The following is a 20,333-nucleotide window of genomic DNA, read 5'->3' on the forward strand; positions in this document are numbered from 1 at the left end:
ACTAGTCACTATGTTTCATTATAACACTATTATTATATAAATATTAACATCTTCATTCTATAAATGACAAACTATAGGTCCCCTTCCAGCTACCCTTTCCCCTCTTCCACTTCAGATAATTTTTTAAAAGAGTTATATGTGCTATTGCTGTCTCAGTTTTCTATACTTTGCATTAAATCTTCAAGCCATTTAAAGATGGCTTATGTCTCGGATACCTCATTAGATTATTCTTATCAACACCACAACTGTTTCTTATTATTAAATCCCTGAAAACATTTTAGTATTTTCCTTAATCTCACAGAAGCGTATGGCACTATTTTCTTAAAATGCTGTCTTCCCTTGGCTTCCATGGTATGCTGGTTTCTTCCTAGTTCCTGGTTTGCTTTCCTTTCTCTTCCTCAGTCTCCTCTGCAGGCTCTTTTCCTCCACCCATTTCACAGATGTTAGCATTCTTCAAGGTTTCCTCCTAAGAGGTTTTTCTTCCACATTCTCCAAGTGATCTTAACTACTCCTATGGCATTAATTATTATTTCTATATTAGTAACTCTCTAAATCCCTAATCCAGCTCTCCTCTGTGAACTTCAGGCCAATATATATTAACAGTAATTATTAAATACCTATTAGGTACCAGGTATTATGCTAAGCAGTTTATATGCATTACATACATTCTTCCGAGGAAGAAAGACTTCATTGCTAACCCTGCTTTACTAATGAAAAGAATTAATGCTACTGCACTTAGTGCATCACCATCTCTTCTCTATATGATTGTAAATGACTTCCTCCAGTCCAGCTCCTCTCCAATCCTTAAAGATGAGAATTATGTATTGTATCTTTGAATTTCAAGACCCTACCACAATTCCTGAGATGCCATATATATATATACACACATGTATATATATATCTACGTGTGTATATATATATGTGTGTATATATATATGTATATATATTAGAAATAAAATAACAAATGAAGTATGGAATTAATTAAACTTTTTAAACATCCTAAGATAGATTAATCAGCAAAAGAAAAAAAAATAACAATAGGAATCAATTAGACAGAAAGAAAAAGAAGAGGCACAAATATGAATTATGTTCTTCTGAGGTAAGTGAAAAAACAAGAGTGCAGATATTCTTCTGTAGTTACAACCCATGCTGGTTTAATTATTCAAAAAATGATCTTGGCCAATTCACCATTTTTTCTTCCAGAGACACAGAGTAAGCGAGCACGAGAAGGGGAGAGGAGCAGGGGAAAGAGAATCTCAAGCAGGCTCCAAGCTCAGTACAGAGCTGACTCAGGGTTGATCTCACAATCCTGAGATCATGACCTGAGCTGAAATCAAAAGTCCCATGTTCAACTAACTGAGCCACCCAGGTGCACATAATTCACCTTAAAAAAAAAAAAAAAATTCTATCAACCCCAACGAAAATAAGAGAATTTTCAATGTTTTTATTTATTTTTGAGAGACAGAGAAAACACGTGCAGAAGCAGCAGAGGGGCAGAGAGAGAGAGAGAGACAAAGGATCCGAAGTGGGCTCTGCTCTGACATTAGACAGCCCGATGCAGAGGTCAAACTCATAAACCGTGAGATCATGACCTGAGCTAAAGTTGGAGGATTAACCGACTGAGCCACCCAGGAGCCCCCAAAGTAAGAGGATTTTCAGAGAGCAACTGTTCTTAGATCTTAACCACACCAAAAATAGACACAGTACAAGCACAGGTATCTATGTGGACTCTTCCTTCATCACTTTACTGACAATAATTAACAAAGACTCATTCGACTTCCTTCTAGAACAATATAAACTTTTGGGATGCTTGGGTGGCTCAGTCGGTTAAGCTTCGGACTCTTGGTTTTGGCTCAGGTCATGATCTCACAGTTTGTAAATTCGAGCCCACATCGGGCTCTGAGCTGATAGCATGGAGCCTGCTTGGGATTCTGTCTCCCTCTCTCTCGGCCCCTCTCCAGCTCTCTCTCTGTCTCTCTCAAAATAAATAAACTTAAAAAACGAAAGTATTAAAATGATATAAACTTCTAACTATCTAGATATTAAGTAATAAATGTTTACATTCATGGATATACATATTAAAAATAACATGTTTCTATTTCAAATGGCTTTTTCAGTACTTACATGCAAATGGCAACCATCACCACTTTTCCTGGCCCTTTAAAAAAAACTGATGTCGTTCTGGACCGTGGCTATAAAAAAGAACCAAACAAATAAATCTCTAAAATTTCCCAGGGAAGCAGTTTAATGCTTATAAGTGACTCTGACACACCAGAAAAACATCTCTTCTTTCAAAACCTCTAAACAACTAGATTTATTTATTTATTTATTTATTTATTTATCTATCTATCTATCTATCTATCTATCTATCTCCAGAATTTCCTCTTTGAAAAGTGAGAAGATGGAAATTGAGAATGCCTATGGTCTTTTTCCAAAACAATAAATGTTTATTTTGCTTCCTTGTAAGTAATTTCCTATCGCCAGAAAAGATCTGAGTTGGTTACACAGAAACTAGGGATAAAGTGATAAAAATGTACTGAACTGAAACTGATACACTCTAAAATTTTCCCATTTCTTGAGCAACTCCTTAACTTTTAAACAAGGAACAGCCAAAGCCAAGTTTCCTTCTCTAATTTAACTCCTTACTGCTCTCTAAACACCAAAGACCTCGAGTGATAATAAGTTTAATTCCTAAACACACCAAAACAAAAGAAATAAACCAAGTAAAGAAAAATATCTTTCTTAAGTTAAACATAGTTTTACTCTTCCTTCAATGTATACTTTCTGCGTTTTTTCTCCTGCTCTTTCCTCTCCCTGGAATGTTATCATCATCTTCCAACACAATCTGTCCAGGTTTTACTCATCCTCTTCCATGTTACGCCAGGTGGCACTTTTCTACATAAAGCCTTCCTTGGTCAGTCACAGAGAATAAATATTCATTCTGCTGCACATTTATTATTAAAATTCAATTCAATTTAATTTCTATTAAAGTACTGCATATATTCCGCCTTATGGCATTTATTCAAGAAATTTTTATCGTGCAACTACTACATGCCTGGCACAATTCTGATGCTGGGACCTGACAGTAAACAAAACAAGAGTCCCTGCTTTCACTGATCTCCCAGTCTAGTCCAGAAAGATAGAGAATAAATCCATAAACAAATATATATCAGAAAATAATGAATAAAATAAGGAAGATAAAACAGAATGGAGAGGAACACGTATGGGAGGGGGAGGGTATATGTGGGAAGATTTATTTTTTTTTTTTTAATTTTTTTTTTTTCAACATTTATTTATTTTTGGGACAGAGAGAGACAGAGCATGAACGGGGGAAGGGCAGAGAGAGAGGGAGACACAGAATCGGAAACAGGCTCCAGGCTCTGAGCCATCAGCCCAGAGCCCGACGCGGGGCTCGAACTCACGGACCGCGAGATCGTGACCTGGCTGAAGTCGGACGCTTAACCGACTGCGCCACCCAGGCGCCCCAAGGGAAGATTTATTTTAACTAGAGTAGGAAAGAGGTTCAAGGATGATAAGGAAGCAACCATGAAAAAATCTGGAAGAACAGTTTCAGACAGAGTATACAGCATATTTAAAGGCTGGAGGAGAAGCACAAAATAAGGTTGGTGTGGCTAAGAACGTAGAGAGCAAGGAAAATGGTAGGGGTTGAGGACAGAGAAGGAAGCAGGGGCCATATCCCATCGGATTTTGGAGAATACGGTAAGGAGTATAAATTTTATTCTAATGGCAAAAAGAAGGCACTGTATGATTTTATACAGATACTTGACATAGTCTAATTTATGTTTTACAAAGATAGAGTTTATCATGTAGAGACTAAATTATGGAGACAAAAGCATAGTGGAGAGAACAATTAGGAGGATACTCCAGGTAAAAGATAGTGATAGTTTAGACTAAGGTTTCAATAAGAGACATGGGAGAAGCAGTTATACTAGGTATCTATTTTGAAGAAAATGCCAGTCAGATCTACTGATGGGATTTAAGTATAAAAGGGTCTATAATAAATGTCTAACATTTGGAGATTGAGTAAAAAAAAGCAGTTTTGTTGCAGAAGAGATAAAGAGGAGGGATTCATGAAATTAGAAGGAAAACCAGGTGAAAGACTATCTTGGGCTCCTAGAAAACAAGGTGTTCCAAGGAAACAGAATACTGCTGGTGGTGGTAGGCACTTGAGTACTTCTTCCTCTGATTTCCATGAGGACAGATACTCGCACCCCTGTTGATACTGTGGCCTCTTGCATTTAGCCAGCCAGTCCCCCCTCCCCAGTGGCCCTCTGGAGGTTGACTAAGTTTAGTGAGGTTAAGTTTGGGAGAGAATGCTGGGCATGCTTATTAACTCCCTCCTTTATTTTGGGATGTGGTACACATTCTCTTCTGTTCTTTCATGGCTACGTACCTGGGCAAGATGGGTAGAACTGTCTACAATTTACTGGTTAAGTCTAAATAAGAAGAGTCTCTAAGATCTCATACACTGGCTCAGAACTCTGAGAAATAGCTGAGGAAAACAAATGAGTAAAATTTTAGGTTGTTACTGGGATCATGCCACGTGAGAGTCAGTTCTTGGTAAGTCACCACAGCTTATGGCAGTTTTGTCCCCTAGCAGCAGACTACAATGGTTTTGCAATTAGAAACAGCCCTCACTGAATGTGCTGGTTTTGAATAAGTAGAAACAGTCCTCACTGAAGGTGCAGGTCCTGTAAGACAGGGTGCTGCAGCTTAAATGTGAATTCTATAGAGGCACCTTGGCTTGGTATTTACATTTCAGGCATGAGGGGAGAAAAATGTCTTTTTTAATTTGTTCATACTCTTACAGTGTTTTGCAGTCAGGTCTGCAGACCAGGATTTTACACAGCACCTCCTAAGTTTCCTATGGACCACAGAACACAAGAGGGAGCTTCTAGATTTAAAGTGTTAGGGTCAGATCTTGACAATGTGCAATTAGATGCCCCAAATTTTGTTTTGAACTGCCTGCAGGACTAAGATAAGGAACTAGGCAGGGAGAAACTTTATTCACATGACTTCAACTTGAACTTAGATATGCAAACTATAAATTCTGACCATGGCTCTAGATTTCCGAGTTCTATCACTTACTGATAAATAGAAACCACAGTATGTCTGTCTTATTACAATGAGAATGTGCTGCACACATCCTTTGGCTGAAGAGAGAGAGAAAAAAAAAACCTCCATGAAATTATTTTAGGAATAGTAAAACTGTATAGAAATAAATGCAAAGATGCTGCTTAAGATGGTGGAAGATGAGAAATATTTCTTTAGAAGAAAGGTTTAAGGACTTTGGGGATAAATAAGATAAAGAAAGAAAATGATATCTTTAAAATCAGAATAGAATATTAAAGAACAACAGATTCACTGAGCTCAAACTGTTCTGGTAAAAAAGACTGTAGAAAAGATGATTATGTGTTAGTTGTCACTAGATCAGAAATAGTGACGAAGTCCAAGGAAAAGCAAGAGATCCACAAGGAGCCAAGATTCACAAGCCACTTGGGAAGTATCCTGTTAAAGTTACCAATAAATTCCATAATGAAAGCAATGGGAGAACCATCCCTAGAAATCAGAATGGCCACCATGCTGGGAACTACTGAAACTGGAAGATGGGTACATCAAATATCTATTTTTTTCTACTTTTGCATATATTTGAAATTTTTCATTACAAACAATTTTTTTTTTAAATATTGGAACAGAACCAAAATTTGGCAATATTTCAAAAAAAGACTACCAACAAAATCAGCAAAAAATACTCAAAGCACTACTGATGTATTTCAGGGTTATAACTGCAAGAGGAGATAAAGGTACTTCTGATGCTCTAAAGGACTATAAGAAGAAATTCACAGAATTAGAATTCTAAGGAAAGGCACAAGAAAGTAGAAACATATTAAAGGAGAAATATATTAAAGGAACAATGAGAGGGGCACCTGGGTAGCTCAGATGGTTAAGTGTCTGACTCTTGGTTTTGGCTCAGTCATCATCTCACAGATTTGTGAGTTCAAGCCCTATGTCGAGCTCCATGCTGACAGCACAGAACCCGCCAGGGATTCTCTCTTTCCCTTCTCTCCACCTCTCCCCAGCTTGTGCTCTCTCTCTCTCTCTCTCTCCAAATAAATAAAACTTTTTTTTTAATGTTTATTTTTGAGAGAGACAGAGACAGAGCACGAGCAGGTGAGGGGCAGAGACAGACAGAATCTGACGCAGGCTCCAGGCTCTGAGCGGTCAGCACAGAGCCCAATATGGGGCTCAAACTCACGAGCCTTGCGATCATGACCTTAACCAACTGAGCTACCAAGGCGTCCCTAAATAAGACTTATAGATAGATTGATAGATAGATAGATAGATAGATAAAAACTTTAAAAAAAATAAAGGGATAACGACAAATTAGATATCAGATAGTTAGATAGTGTTCTGAGGAGAGAATGCTTTTGGCAGACTCAGAAGATAGTAAGTTCATATATATCAATCACTACTGGAATTTCCTAAGACAAAGAAAAATACCATAGAAAAACAAGTGTCTCGATCTGGAGAGAAAAAAAAAAAAAAAAAACAAGTAAAAGTAAAGAAGGTACTTAATTCCAGCAAATAGGACTAGCCCCATATATTTCGGAGAAGGAAAGCAGCCATCTTCAGTAGGAGAGTGAATGTTTCTTACGGGAATATGGAACAGTAAAGGGAAATTAAATACTAAGGTGTTATCCTATTACTACAAAAAGGGGTGTAACAGAAAGAAATTCTATTCAAATCCTGGAACATTTCATGGTTGACGACTATTAATCCTCAAAGGCCTCTAGTGACACAGATTTCAGAAGTCAATAGCTACTATTCAAAAATCTGGTGACAATGACCCTCCATGTGAAACAGATACAACAGTAGGAACAGACCTTCACAGGGAGCAGGTCTCACCAGCCTCACAGGAATGGGCAGTGGCAGCAGCTACCACAGCACAGAAGTGAAAAGGCTGGCTCATAAGGCATACCAAGGCTCTATCTATCACTGGGATGCCAGAAGCACAAAACTCAAAGGGGAAATGGAAATTAAAGAGTTTTGAATATAATGAATGGAAAAGAAAAGAATATCAAGTAAAATATGACTAGAGTCCTCACCACTGCCAACTTAAATTCTGCCAAAAGGGAGCAATGTTTCAGATGTAACTCAGAAGAAAGGAGACAATTTACATGGCGGGTCTTTTCTCCAGATAGGACACTGACTTCTTCATGGGAGATACCTCCCATTTAGGTTTAAATGCAAAGCTGACTCTGGACATGACTACCTGGTATTTCGGAGGTTGTGGGGACTTTGCTAAGAGCCATTTCAGTGGAGTAGTGGGAATCAAAGCCCAAATGAAGAGAATTCAGAAAAAAATAAGAGGTAGGATAATAAAGGTAAACTTTCTATACTGGTCCCAATAGTAATCCTTCTAGTAGGAAGTATTCTGGCACACAAGTAGGTAAGTCAGTAAATCTGGTGATGGAAAGTGAGGTACTTTTATCCGATTACATCTATTTTTTTTTAATTTTTTAAAATGTTTTTATTTATTTTTGAGACAGAGAGAGACAGAGCATGAACGGGGGAGGGGCAGAGAGAGAGGGAGACACAGAATCGGAAGCAGGCTCCAGGCTCTGAGCTGTCAGCACAGAGCCAGACGTGGGGCTCGAACTCACAGAGTGTGAGATCATGACCTGAGCTGAAGTCAGACGCTCAACCGACTGAGCCACCCAGGCGCCCCACATCTATTTTTTTCAATGAAATATGAAGCAAGGTCATCAGCTGAAGAGTAAGGCTATAGGAAGTTTGGGAAGAGAGGAAAAGTATGGAATAGCTATCTCACAGAGTAAAGAGAATGAATGTCCTCTGCAAGTTTAGTAAGACTGTCAACATTGTATCCACTGATTTTATTTTTATTAATTTTTAAAATTTTTTTAAACATTTATTTTTGAGACAGAGAGAGAACATGAACAGGGGAGGGTCAGAGAAAGACGGAGACACAGAATCTGAAACAGGCTCCAGGCTCTGAGCTGTCAGCACAGAGCCTGACGCGGGGCTTGAACCCATGGACTGCAAGATCATGACCTGAGCCGAAGTCGGACGCTTAACCGACTGAGCCACCCAGGCGCCCCCACTGATTTTATATATACATATAATAAGAAAGAACAATCAGTGGCTGTGAAATGTTCTCCTCCAAGGGCTGAACATTTTGGGTACAAGCAGAGAAGTGGTAGTTTGAATATTTAATCAGGGTTAGGAGTAGGAGAGAGGATAAAGAAAATTAAAGGTGTATGTGAGAGTTTAAACTTTGCTAAAAACCTAAGAAAACAGTCTTCTCTGTCACCTACGATCTATACACTTATGGTTTATAACACTATTATGAATTCAAAAAGAACATATATCCCAAGTTTTTAAATTTTTTTGATGTTTATTTTTGATAGAGAGCACGTGAGAGAGGGGGAGGGGCAGAGAGACAGAGGGAGACATAGAATCTGAGGCAGGCTGTCAGCACAGAACCTGCAGCAGGACTTGAACTCATAAACCCGAGATAATGACTGTAGCCAATGTCAGACACTTAACTGACTGAGTCACCTAGGCGCCCCCCCTCCCAGTTTTTTTCAATTTTAAGAAAAGCACACAGAAGCAAACAGACTATTTCAGTAAGTTACAATGTGCTCAGGAAAATCTTGAATTATGATCGGATATGCTAGATTTTCACAAAAGACTGACACTAACACTTCACCGTGCAAAATATATACACATAATAGCAGAAAGATAACCTTACCTTAGTGTTTCCCAGGAAGTCTCTATATTCTCTTAATATTTTTTGGTTTCTAAATAGCCCTTTAAAAGAAAAGAATCACAAAATACATTTAGCTCATACATATTCTTATCAGTCATATTTTAGGTTAACACAATTATTCTCTTTAAGACTATGTTAAATATATTCCACAGGCTAGCGGCCAAATACAAAATGGGCAGAGGACTCTTCTTTCTCCAAAGAAGATATACAAATGGCCAACAAGCACATTAAATGGCCAACATATCACACTAATTATCAGAAAAATGCAAATTAAGACCACAATGAGGTATCACCTCACAGCCATCAGAATGGCCATTATCCAAAAGCAAAATGAAACAAAGCCCAGAAAACAAGTGTTGGCGAGGACATGGAGAAACTGAAAACCTTGTGCATGCTGGTGGGACTGTAATATGGTGTAACCACCATGGAAAACAATATGGAGGGTTCCTCAAAAATATTAAAAACTACCATATGATCTAGCAATCCCACTTCTGGGTATACACCCAAAAAATAAATAAAAAAGCAGGTCTCAAAGAGATATTTACATACCCATATTCAGAGCATCACTATTCAGAATAGCCAAGAAGTGAAAGCAACCAAAATGTCAATGGACAGATGAATGGATAAACAAAAGGTGGCATATACATACAATGAAATATTATTCACACTTAAAAAGGAAGGACATCCTGTCACATGGACGGACACTGAGGACAGTATGCTAAGTGAAATAACTCAGTCAAAAATACAAATATTGTATGATTCTATTTACCTGAGATATCTACAGTAGTCAAATTCATAGAACCACAAAGTAGAATAGTGGTTACCAAGGGCTGCAGGTACGAAGAAAGGGCCATTGCTTAACAGGTATAGTTCCAGTTTTACATGATGAAAAAGTTCGGGAAATAATTTCTAGAGATTTGTTTCAGAACAATGCAAAGATACTTAACACTCTGTTAAAATGATAAATTTTGTTGTGTTTTTTGTGGGAAGAAACCTGGCTTTACAATGAGAGAAAGGCACTTTGATATTAAGATTCTGTTCTCAATATTACCTAAAAATATGAGTTACTTAAGCTTGATAGAAGAACCAATTCCTCATTTCTTAGCCCAACGTTTAAAAATACAACAAGAACAAACTTCTATTACTATCTTTTCTCAAATTGTGAACTTTATATATTTCCTTTAATGTATGTACAAGCTACTTGTGGTATCATTATTTTAATAGCAAAAGACTAGAAATGACCTATGGGGAAATAACTGAATAAACTATGGTATACCCCCCAAAATGGGAGTATTATAAAAGGAATGAAAAAAATGTCTCTATTTACTACTACAGAATGGTCCTTAGGACATAGTGTCAAACAAAAAGCCAAGAACAGAAAATATATCTTATTTAGCAAAAGGGGTCTGAGGGGGTAATACCAGTGTATATGCTATTTCTATTTCTCCTTTAAAAGTATTGTACTATTTGTGTTTTGGAACTTTTTTTTATGTAGGTTCATCTATTTATTTTGAGGGAGAGAGTGTATATGAGGGGCAGAGAGAGAGAGAGAGAGAGAATTCCAAGCAGGCTCCCCGGGGCTCAATCTCATAAACCATGAGATCACGCATGGCCTGAACCAAAATCAAGAGTTGGACACTTGGGGTGCCTGGATGGCTCAGTTGGTTGAGCATCCGACTTCAGCTCAGGTCACGATCTCATAGTTCGTGAATTCGAGCCCTGTGTCGGGCTCTGTGCTGACAGCTCAGGGCCTAGAGCCTGCTTCAGATTCTGTGTCTCCCTCTCTTTCTGCTCCTCCCCTGCTCACACTCTGTCTCTCTTTCAAAAATAAATAAAGATTAAAAAAAAATTTAAAAAAAGAGTTGGACACTTAACTGACTGAGGCACTCAGGCGCCCCTATATGCTATTTCATAATATATTTTTTAATGGAATAAATAACCTCAAAACTAATTTCTAAATGGTTACTGATACAAGAGGGAGAATAGGGTGGAGAGGATAGGAGTGGAAGCTAAATTTCTCTGAAGTATTTTTATCTGGTAGATGTGATTCTAGATAATCATGTAAACGTTTTACAAAATTATAAAATAAAAATAAATCAAAATTATTTCTAAAAATCATAAGCAAAATGAAACAAATGAACCAAATTTTACATCTATTTTGTGGTTTATCCATACAGACAGAAATTTCAAGTGAATTTAAAACACAGAAATATAACTATATATCCCTAGTGGGATATATACTAAAGACCAAAAAAAAAAAAAAAAGTAAATCTTAAATCATCCTGATGGCAATAATATTGGTATTATTATTAGAAACTACACTATATTCTTTCTATATGTGTAAACAAAAAATGTAATTAATTATATCAATGGACTAAAAAATAAAATTTTCAGTGTAAGAAAAGAGATACAAAACACAACAAAGAAAAAGAAACATTCAGTTTTTCAAAACAGCCTATATATCTTCTCTCTTAAGGAAAAAAAAAAGCATTTCCTACCTCTGTCCATGGAAAGACCTTAAACATATGACAACCTACTACAAATGAATATCCCTGATGCCCAAAGTAGACTCTCTCAATTTTATTTCCTACTAGAAAGAAATGTAGTTCTTTCCAGAGATGCGTAATGCCCAGTCCGGGGCAGGAAATATAGAAGATAAACCTGAAACATCTTACTGTACCTAAAAGCAAGGAGGCTACAACACTAGGGTTATGACAAAAGGACTTTGGAACCAACTTGAGGTGCTTCCACTGGCCAAAAATGGGACGATTTGAGCACCACTACTTTGCCCTACTTGGTTTTTCCTTCCTTGCATATCTTCCTTCAGCTGGTTTCACTTCTCCTTGATCTCCTTCCTATCTCACCACTCCCCCTCTTTATACTCAACTCCCATACTCTCAAGAAGCTCTCTCTATCCCTTTTCTATCTATATTACTGACCGTATTTCCATTTAGAAATTTCACCAACTCATCAGGGGAAGGTAATATTGTCACCTTTAAGCTTTGGTCCTGTACAGAATTTAGAAATACAGTTGAAGAATTCAGATTCTCCTAAATAAAGCCTGTCAAAGAAAAGTAAGTGTATATTTTTCTCAGATACTAGCACCTCTATCTATATTTTAATCCTGCCACATTCTATCAGTTCCCCAAAGTAATAGAACAGATCTGTAACTGCAGTGCCAGCATCTAATTCCCCAATGCAATCTGCCCTACTGGAACGACATTTGATCATATCCAGTATTAGCATCTGTATTACTGAAAAGATACCCAATGGAAGTCTTTGAATAGTGATTACCAAAATTCTGAGGTTCCCTGATCCCAGTATATATTTGTTTTACTGAAATATTTCACCCCTGTGGATTTAGGTGCAGCTCTCTTTAGCATATCTGTGAATATACAGTCAACAAATGTTTGCTTCTTCTAAGAGGCAAAAACTGCACAGATCCTAGGATTCACTGATTCTCCTTATTACTTTTCAAAATGCTAAACTATGATTTAAAGGACTTGGATTGTGCAAAACAATCTACACTTGCTCAACATACAGATATCTGAATATCATATATTCCAGGCCTACAAGAACCTCAAATATAGTCCTTATTCCTCCTGACTAGATTAGCTGTAAAGAGAAAAAATGTTTTTTCAACTTTGTCAAGAAAAGAAATAATCAGCAGAAGGTCACTCATTTTCTTTGCCAAAATTAAAACCATACAAAACATCCAAGATCTTCAACTAAAGGGCAACTGAGAGGATATTAAGACCTACTGACAGATTATTGAGGGCAGTGGTTAGTGAGCTTTTCTAAAGCAGTTTAACCATCACCATCATATGAACTAACTAAAACAAATACCTGTTTTTTAGAGACATATACTGAAATATTTATAGATGGAATAATATAATAGCTGGGAGTGGTTTCAAAACAATTCAGCAGAGTGAATTACTAACTCTCAGTAGAGTGAGGGTTAGTAAAGGAAATACAGATAAAACAAGGTTGGCCATGTGTTGATAACTGTAAAGCTGAGTGATGGGATTCTCTAGGAGTTGTTACACTTTCCTCTGTACTCCTATGTCTGAAATCTCCCACTAACGGACTAACGGGGGGGGGGGGGGGGTGGATAAAACAAAATATGAAGAAGGAGCAAAAGAAAATATTCAGAACATACAAAATTAAGGGTTAAAAATACACCAAAAACTCATGAAAATCTATTTTAAAAGATACACAATCTAGCAGAAGAGTAAAGGATATAAAAATTATCACAGAAAACTAAGAAAAACAAATATATTAAAAGATAACCAACCTCAGTGGTAATCAGAAAAACTCAAAATTAAAGGTACCATCTGTTGTCCATCAAGTACATAAGAAAGTTAAAACAATGGTAACATCCAGCACTGTCAAGGATATGAGGAAATAGTCACCCTCATACACTGTAAGTATAAATTGACACAATATGCCTTTGGAGAATAATTATTCAGAACTAATCATTCTATCAAATCTTAAAATGCCCATGTCCTTCAACCGTAAAATTCTACTAACATTTTATACCATGTATTTTTAATAACAGTATATATTATATATTTTAAAATATGACATTCACTAATGGTTCTTTGTAATGGTAAAAAATTGGAGAACATAAAGCTTGTTATGTCCATATAACAGAATACTCTGTAGCTGTTAAAAAAGAATGGGAGTGAGGTAGAGCTCTATAGAAAGACATGGAAAGATGTTTACAGTCACACTGGTAAACATAAAGGACAAGACGCCAAACAATATGCATAGTGTCACCCAATTATGTTTAAGTGAAAAAATGTTTACAGAAATTTGAAAATTCATCAGGAATATTCTGGATAGATATACACCAAATTGCCAACAACAGTTATCTATAGTCACGAAAATGAGATAGTAACCACAGGAAATGAAAGGAGGCTTTTTATTCTTTATATATATATAAATACATATATAGGAGGCTTTATATATATATATATCTTTATATATATATATATAAATATCTTTATATATATATATATAAATCTTTATATATCTATCTTTATATATATATCTTTATATATATATCTATACATATAGGTATATATAGATAGATAGATAGATAAAGCCTCCTATATATAATATAATCTTCAAATCAGACTATATATATATACACAATATATATAATCTTCACAAATATAATCTTCAAATCAGACTATAAATTATAATATTGATATATCTTATAGAAACAACCATCTAGCTTTGTTACCTCTCATCATCTTTTTTTTTTTTTTTTTAATTTTTTTTTTCAACGTTTATTTATTTTTGGGACAGAGAGAGACAGAGCATGAACGGGGGAGGGGCAGAGAGAGAGGGAGACACAGAATCGGAAACAGGCTCCAGGCTCTGAGCCATCAGCCCAGAGCCTGACGCGGGGCTCGAACTCACGGACCGCGAGATCGTGACCTGGCTGAAGTCGGACGCTTAACCGACTGTGCCACCCAGGTGCCCCACCTCTCATCATCTTTAAAGAGCCATACAGGAGGAAAAAAAAAAAAAAAAAAGGTACTGTTTAATAAAGTGGAAACTGGTATTTGCTAGAACCAACAGAGCCAAAGTCAAGAGACCTGCAACTGCTAGGAAGTACAGTTATTCATTAAAGGCCCCAGTTTCACCTACACGTTATGTTTTAATTAACTCCACTTTAAACTGAATATACTTACTTTCTCTGTATTCTATTTCTGCTTCCTTACGCAGTTTTTTCTCTCTGGCAAGAGCTTCAGGGCTTCCCCAAACTTCCAAAGATCTGCACATACACACATGGGCCATTGACAATGAACAATTTTAATGACCTTATTGTAATCATATTTAAATCTAGACGAATTATAACTATATGAGAATCTTACAACAAAGCATAAGGTCCTTTAGAAAAAATATAAAACACTGAAGAAGCTTTTCTAAATTAAATCTAAACAGTAAGAGTAACTTCAACAGCAAATTTTCTTATAAATTTTGATACACTTTTAGTTAACTAGTATATACTAGTAACTCACAGATAGATAAGTTTGCAAATATGAAAATACTCTGCTTTTTAAATATATCCTTTAAAAACTTATGGGTCTATATAAGATGGGTTTTTATTAATCCCAAATTTGGCTTGTACATTTATTCTAAAAGAACTATATTCTTACTTTGCCTCCACATCCGATCTCAAGTATACGGTAAAGGACTCGGTATCTTCATGAGGACTTCGTCGTCTGATTTTTCGAAGTTGTTCCAGATCACTGGAGAAAGAAACATGCTGAATTTATTCAGACAAGGTTCATATAGTTGAGGTACTCAGAAGGATTATTAGGGGCAGATAAAAGCCACTACCTTGATCCTGATCTTTAAAAGCTATACAGATCAGTTAAAGGCTTTATAAAGATCAGTTTAAAGAAGGCACTTTTGCATACAAAAATTGCTCGAGACAGTGAAAAAAAAAATTATTCTTGATGCTCACTATAGATAACATAACATAATATGTAGAGATTCAACTAATTCATCAGTGTTTGTTTTTTTATCTGTTATGGACACTCCACTGCAATGTCTGATGTATGAGGAAAAAGTGAAAAGTAGAAAAAACATGGATTAGGATATCATCCTCTATTTAAAAATTTAAATTTAAAACTTATAGTCATACTTGTTTATATCCAGATTAATACTAATTGATGATACTAAGTGGTAATACTATTTACAGGTATCAAGTCATAAAGTGTATATGTCAATTCTGTGCTATTTATTTTCCATTCTCTTAAATTCTGAAGGGTTTATGTATTCATCAAGTCATGGCTAAATAGTCATTCTAAATTTGATTATTGGTCTTTCTAAGGAAATTCTACAAGAGCAATGGAAAGACCTATAAGTAAAAATCTGGTTACTATGGAATATATTAAATCCCAAGAAATTATTTTGGAGTTTAACATAAGTCAACAACCTGGGCACCTGGCTGGCTCAGTCAGTGGAGTGTGCGACTCTTGACCTTGGGGTTGTGGGTTCGAGCCCCAACTTGTGTGGAGATTATTTAACATAAAATCTTTAAAAATAAATAAATAAATACATAAATAAAACAAGTCAACATAACCAACCATCACATATTAGTAAAAAAAATGTTTACCTATCAAAGATATGTATCCTAGTTCCCTGATGCTGACTCACTAAGTGAGCCAGGTTGCCACTGACCTCTTTACTATGTTTCTTGGCCTACAATGCAGAGACAGCAACACCTAATCCACTTAATTCACAAAATTTTTGTGAGAACTAAATGAAGTACTCAGTGTGAAACAGAACATTCTTTTATATCACTGTTACAACTGTTTTTTACAAAGTTACAATGTTGTTTTTAATAGTTAAGTAAGTTATAAAACTGATGACAGGAATTCTTATTTCTTGATACTATAATACAGAGGATGTGACCAGGAGGGAGAGGGGAAAAAAGGTTAAATCTGATGTCTAAATTGCCAAGAAATCTTCAACGTAATATGGCTTCCTTAGGTAAACACACAAAGGGGGGGGGGGAGGGGCTTCTAAATTTGTGACAAATATCTCAATAAATATCTAAGATTACAACAAAATTGGTAACAAAAAGATACCAGAAAAATAATTTATGCTCAACAGAAACCATAGCTGGAGTGTGAACATAAATGTAACTAAATTACTCAACTCTGCTAGCCAAATAAACCCAAAACTTTAAAAAGTTAAACAAATACACAAATATCTTATTAATAATAAGCTACATATTAACACAAAAATAAAACTCCTAAGGTTCTTGTGGGATACAGAGGTTTTGAAGAACCTTTTTTTTTTTTTTTAAGTTTATTTATTTTGAGAGAGAAAGTACGAGTGGGAGAGTAGCAGAGAGAGAATGGGAGAGAGAATCCCAAGCAGGCTCCATGCTGTCAGTGCAGGAGCCCTACACGGGGCTCAATCCCGTGAACTGTGAGATCATAACATGAGCCAAGATCAAGAGCCAGATACCCCACCAACTGAGCCACCCAGACACCCCAAGAACCTACCTTTTTGAACTTTTTTAAGACATCACAAAAGACTGGAGTTGCTCATGTTGAAGCAGAATTCAGTTTAGTAAGCTAACAATCTTAACATTTTTTAACTGAACAAAATAGATCTTCAATTTAGGAAGCTGTCATGGGAAAATTTCCACATGGATGGTAGCAAGTAACATATTCTAAGAAATAAATGGCTATTTAGATTAGATAGAACTATCACATTAAAAAAGAAAAAGAAAAAGAAAACCTACTATACCTGGATTTCAGACAGAACTCATTTATTGCTCTGACTCCAGTGATGAAATTATTCTGAGTGTACTTTGGTCCATATTCCCTCTTCTTAAGGACTGCTTTGACTAAAACCAAAAATAATAATTAAAAAAAAACATAATAAATATGCAAATTGGAAATGATATTAGAAGATAAACATTTGCTGATGTTTAAGTGGGTTCACTAATGAATTTCATAGAAAATTGATGTTTTTCCTGATGCACTGAATGGCATCAGAAAAGGAAATTCTCCAAGTGCAGAATAGGACAGAATCCCATTTGTTGCCTAAATGTAGATTTTATCTCCATAGCTCAGCTAGAACTGATGCCAAAATGCTAATCCTTTGTCTAATGGACATCTTGTATAGGTATTACTGGTCTGTTTAAATTGTACTAATACAATTTAAATTGTCTAGGGTCTAAATGAAAATGAAGTTTCAATAAAAAAAATTCCATACTGGTTCAATGTTTTTCGAATATTTTTTATAAAAAATGAAAATAGAAAGTAACCAAAGAGTACTACATACAATGAATAAGTACTCTTTGTGAAAACTTTTGTTTTCATTCATATTTCTTATGTGAGGTGTAGTGAAAAAAGGCCTGAAAGCCACTGGACTATTTCACATAATGTAAGAAAGCTAAAGTAAACGTAAGGAATATTTTTATCAGTTAAAAATTATAGGAAGTTTAACAAAATTATAGAAGGTTTATTATGGGTAATAGGTAAAATACTGTCTTCTACTAAATTATTTCCCCATTACCAAGCATCAAATTGTTCATTAAAAAACCAGAGATCAATAACACAATACCAATTTGGCATCAATTATAGTCTGTGAATTAAAAATTACACTCAACATAGGTCTATGTTTATAAATCACTGCAAAATGAGACTTCTGGTCACATAACGCAGGTAAATAACATGAGCAAATATCTGAAGAGCAGGACAAAACAACACAAGTCACGTGTTCCATTTCAAACTGTCACCCAGTTACTTCATATTCTATTCTCAGATCTATCAATGAGTTTTCCATTGTACTTTGAAGTGGAAAGAGTATATTAAGACTAAAATTACCTGTCACTACAGTAGCTAGAAAGGACTCTTAACACATTAACTATTAAAATCAAATGCACAAATAATATTTAATAACACTTCCAACAAAGTGCAGTATAAAAAATCAAAACTTTATTTGAAAAAAATACATATAAGGTAGTTCAGGTTTCTTTTTGCATGAGTTTCACGTCTCTAAACTGCCTTACTCGAATAATCCTAAAATTCTAAATCCAGATAAACTACTCTGGAGCAAAGAGAAGAATTACTTCTTTCTTTTAAAAAATCAGTGGTTTTTTTAAGTTACTTTTTAAAGATTTCTTTGAAGTATACAGAAATCCCTCTTGGCCTGCCCTGGCCCAGACTGTGGATGCTGCTGCTGCAATCATATTAATTATTCCTAACTGTAACTGTATACTATGGACCATCTTCCAGGTTACCCTAGAAAAGAAATTGCATTTAGCAAAATTTCATAGGGGTGAAAAATACGGCTCAAAGAAAATGCCCAAGGCTATACAGCTAGTACATGCTGGAGCCACAAACTGAGTCCACTTTTGCCTGATGCCAAAGCCGTGGTGCTTCTAATCTCAGTTACTGCCCTGTAAAACACAATGCTTTGGAAGTGAGAGCCACAGCTCGTACAAAGAGCAGAGCTACAAACAAGAATTCCCTCGTCACTCAGTTATTCCCAGAAAACAAAGTCAAAAAAGAATGTCCAAACTCTATCTGGATTTGAACGCGGTGTAACTGAAAGGTTTTGGGTCTCCTGCTTTTTAATCACATTACTTTTCTAAAAATGATAAAGCAATCGATCACTTTTATTTGCCATTACTGGCAAATTAATGGCACTTTTATTTGCCATTTGATCCTTTCTTTGGGCTTTTGAAAAAACAATTACCACAAAATTTGTGACCAAACTGCAAAGTGAATTTCGGTAGAAAATTAGTTTATAAAGAGGAGAATAAATCCTTATGGTCAGTATGTTTAAAGAAAAAAAGGGACTGTACACTCAGAATAATGTAATTATAAAGAGCTCTATATAAACTAATTTTGTATATTTACAAAACACCATTACAATAAAAAAAAAGAATAAAATATATTTACCTCTTACTTGGAGAGGTTCTTGCTTAATGAGTGGAGCTTTGAGTTCAGCACCTATATTTTCTGCTAGAAAGTTAATTTTAAAAAGTTACATTAAGTAGTTGCTTTCAAACAAAATTAAAAACTTAATGTTAGCTAACAATCTGGCAATGTATAAAAAATATAATATATGATAGGCCAATATCCTAGGAATACAAGAATAGTTGAACATTAGAAAAACTATTAATTCCCCTCATTAACTGACTGAAGAAAAAAAGCTATAGAATCATTTCAAGAGCTAAAGAAAAAGCATTTCCTGAAATTCAACACCAACGCAAGTTTCAAACCTTTTTTAAAAATTAGGACAAAAAGGAATTTCCTTAGAAAACAAAACAAACCCATAACAAACATATTCAATGACAAAAAATTAGGTGCATTTCTTTATAAGGTACAAAACAAGGACACACACTATAAATTCTTCCACTCAAAATTATTCTAGAGATATTAATGAGGAAAGGATGACTACTGAGTGGCTACTGGGAAGAGTGTATAACACCCCCCAAAATTCACTAAAAATTAAAAACTAGATATACTTCATCCCATAAACAGCCAATTCCAGGTAAATTAAGAACTTAAGTGTGAAGGCATTTACATGCCTAACAGACAACAACAGAGAATATTTTTATGGTAGAGACAGATTTCTAAAACAAGAAAAAATGGACCTATTCTACTAAACTAAAATTCAAAACCTCTGTCCATCAAAAGATCCCATTTAAAACAAAATGAAACAAAAGATGGGTGCCTGGTTGGCTCAGTCAGGAAAGCATTTGACTCTTGATCTTGGGGTTGTGAGTTTGAGTCCCATGTTGGGTGTGAGATTACTTAAAAATAAAACCCAGAAAGAAAAGAAAAGAAAAGAAAAGAAAAGAAAAGAAAAGAAAAGAAAAGAGAAAAGAAAAGAAAAGCCTCAAACTGGGAGAAGATATTTCTAACAAATAGCATCAACAAAGGATAAGTACCAATATTTAGGAATTCCTCCAAATTAACAAGAAAAAGACAGATCATTAGAAAAACAGAGAAGACAAGAACAAGAAGGAAAG

At 35.4% G+C, this 20,333-nt stretch overlaps 1 protein-coding gene across 1 annotated transcript in view; it reads right to left on the minus strand.

The window, feature by feature from the left end:
• Positions 1 to 20,333, minus strand: part of SLC30A9 (solute carrier family 30 member 9) — a 91,852-nt gene that overhangs the window by 39,239 nt on the left and 32,280 nt on the right. The window contains exons 3-8 of the mRNA XM_045474219.1: positions 19,258 to 19,320; positions 17,093 to 17,192; positions 14,983 to 15,075; positions 14,515 to 14,597; positions 8,795 to 8,853; positions 2,125 to 2,192 (exon numbers count right to left, since the gene is read on the minus strand). Coding sequence (XP_045330175.1) covers positions 2,125 to 2,192; positions 8,795 to 8,853; positions 14,515 to 14,597; positions 14,983 to 15,075; positions 17,093 to 17,192; positions 19,258 to 19,320 — 466 coding nt within the window. The remainder of the gene's footprint in view (positions 1 to 2,124; positions 2,193 to 8,794; positions 8,854 to 14,514; positions 14,598 to 14,982; positions 15,076 to 17,092; positions 17,193 to 19,257; positions 19,321 to 20,333) is intronic.

The sequence above is a fragment of the Leopardus geoffroyi genome, chromosome B1 (genome assembly GCF_018350155.1).
Source record: "Leopardus geoffroyi isolate Oge1 chromosome B1, O.geoffroyi_Oge1_pat1.0, whole genome shotgun sequence".
In the NCBI taxonomy this organism is placed as follows: Eukaryota; Metazoa; Chordata; class Mammalia; order Carnivora; family Felidae; genus Leopardus; species Leopardus geoffroyi.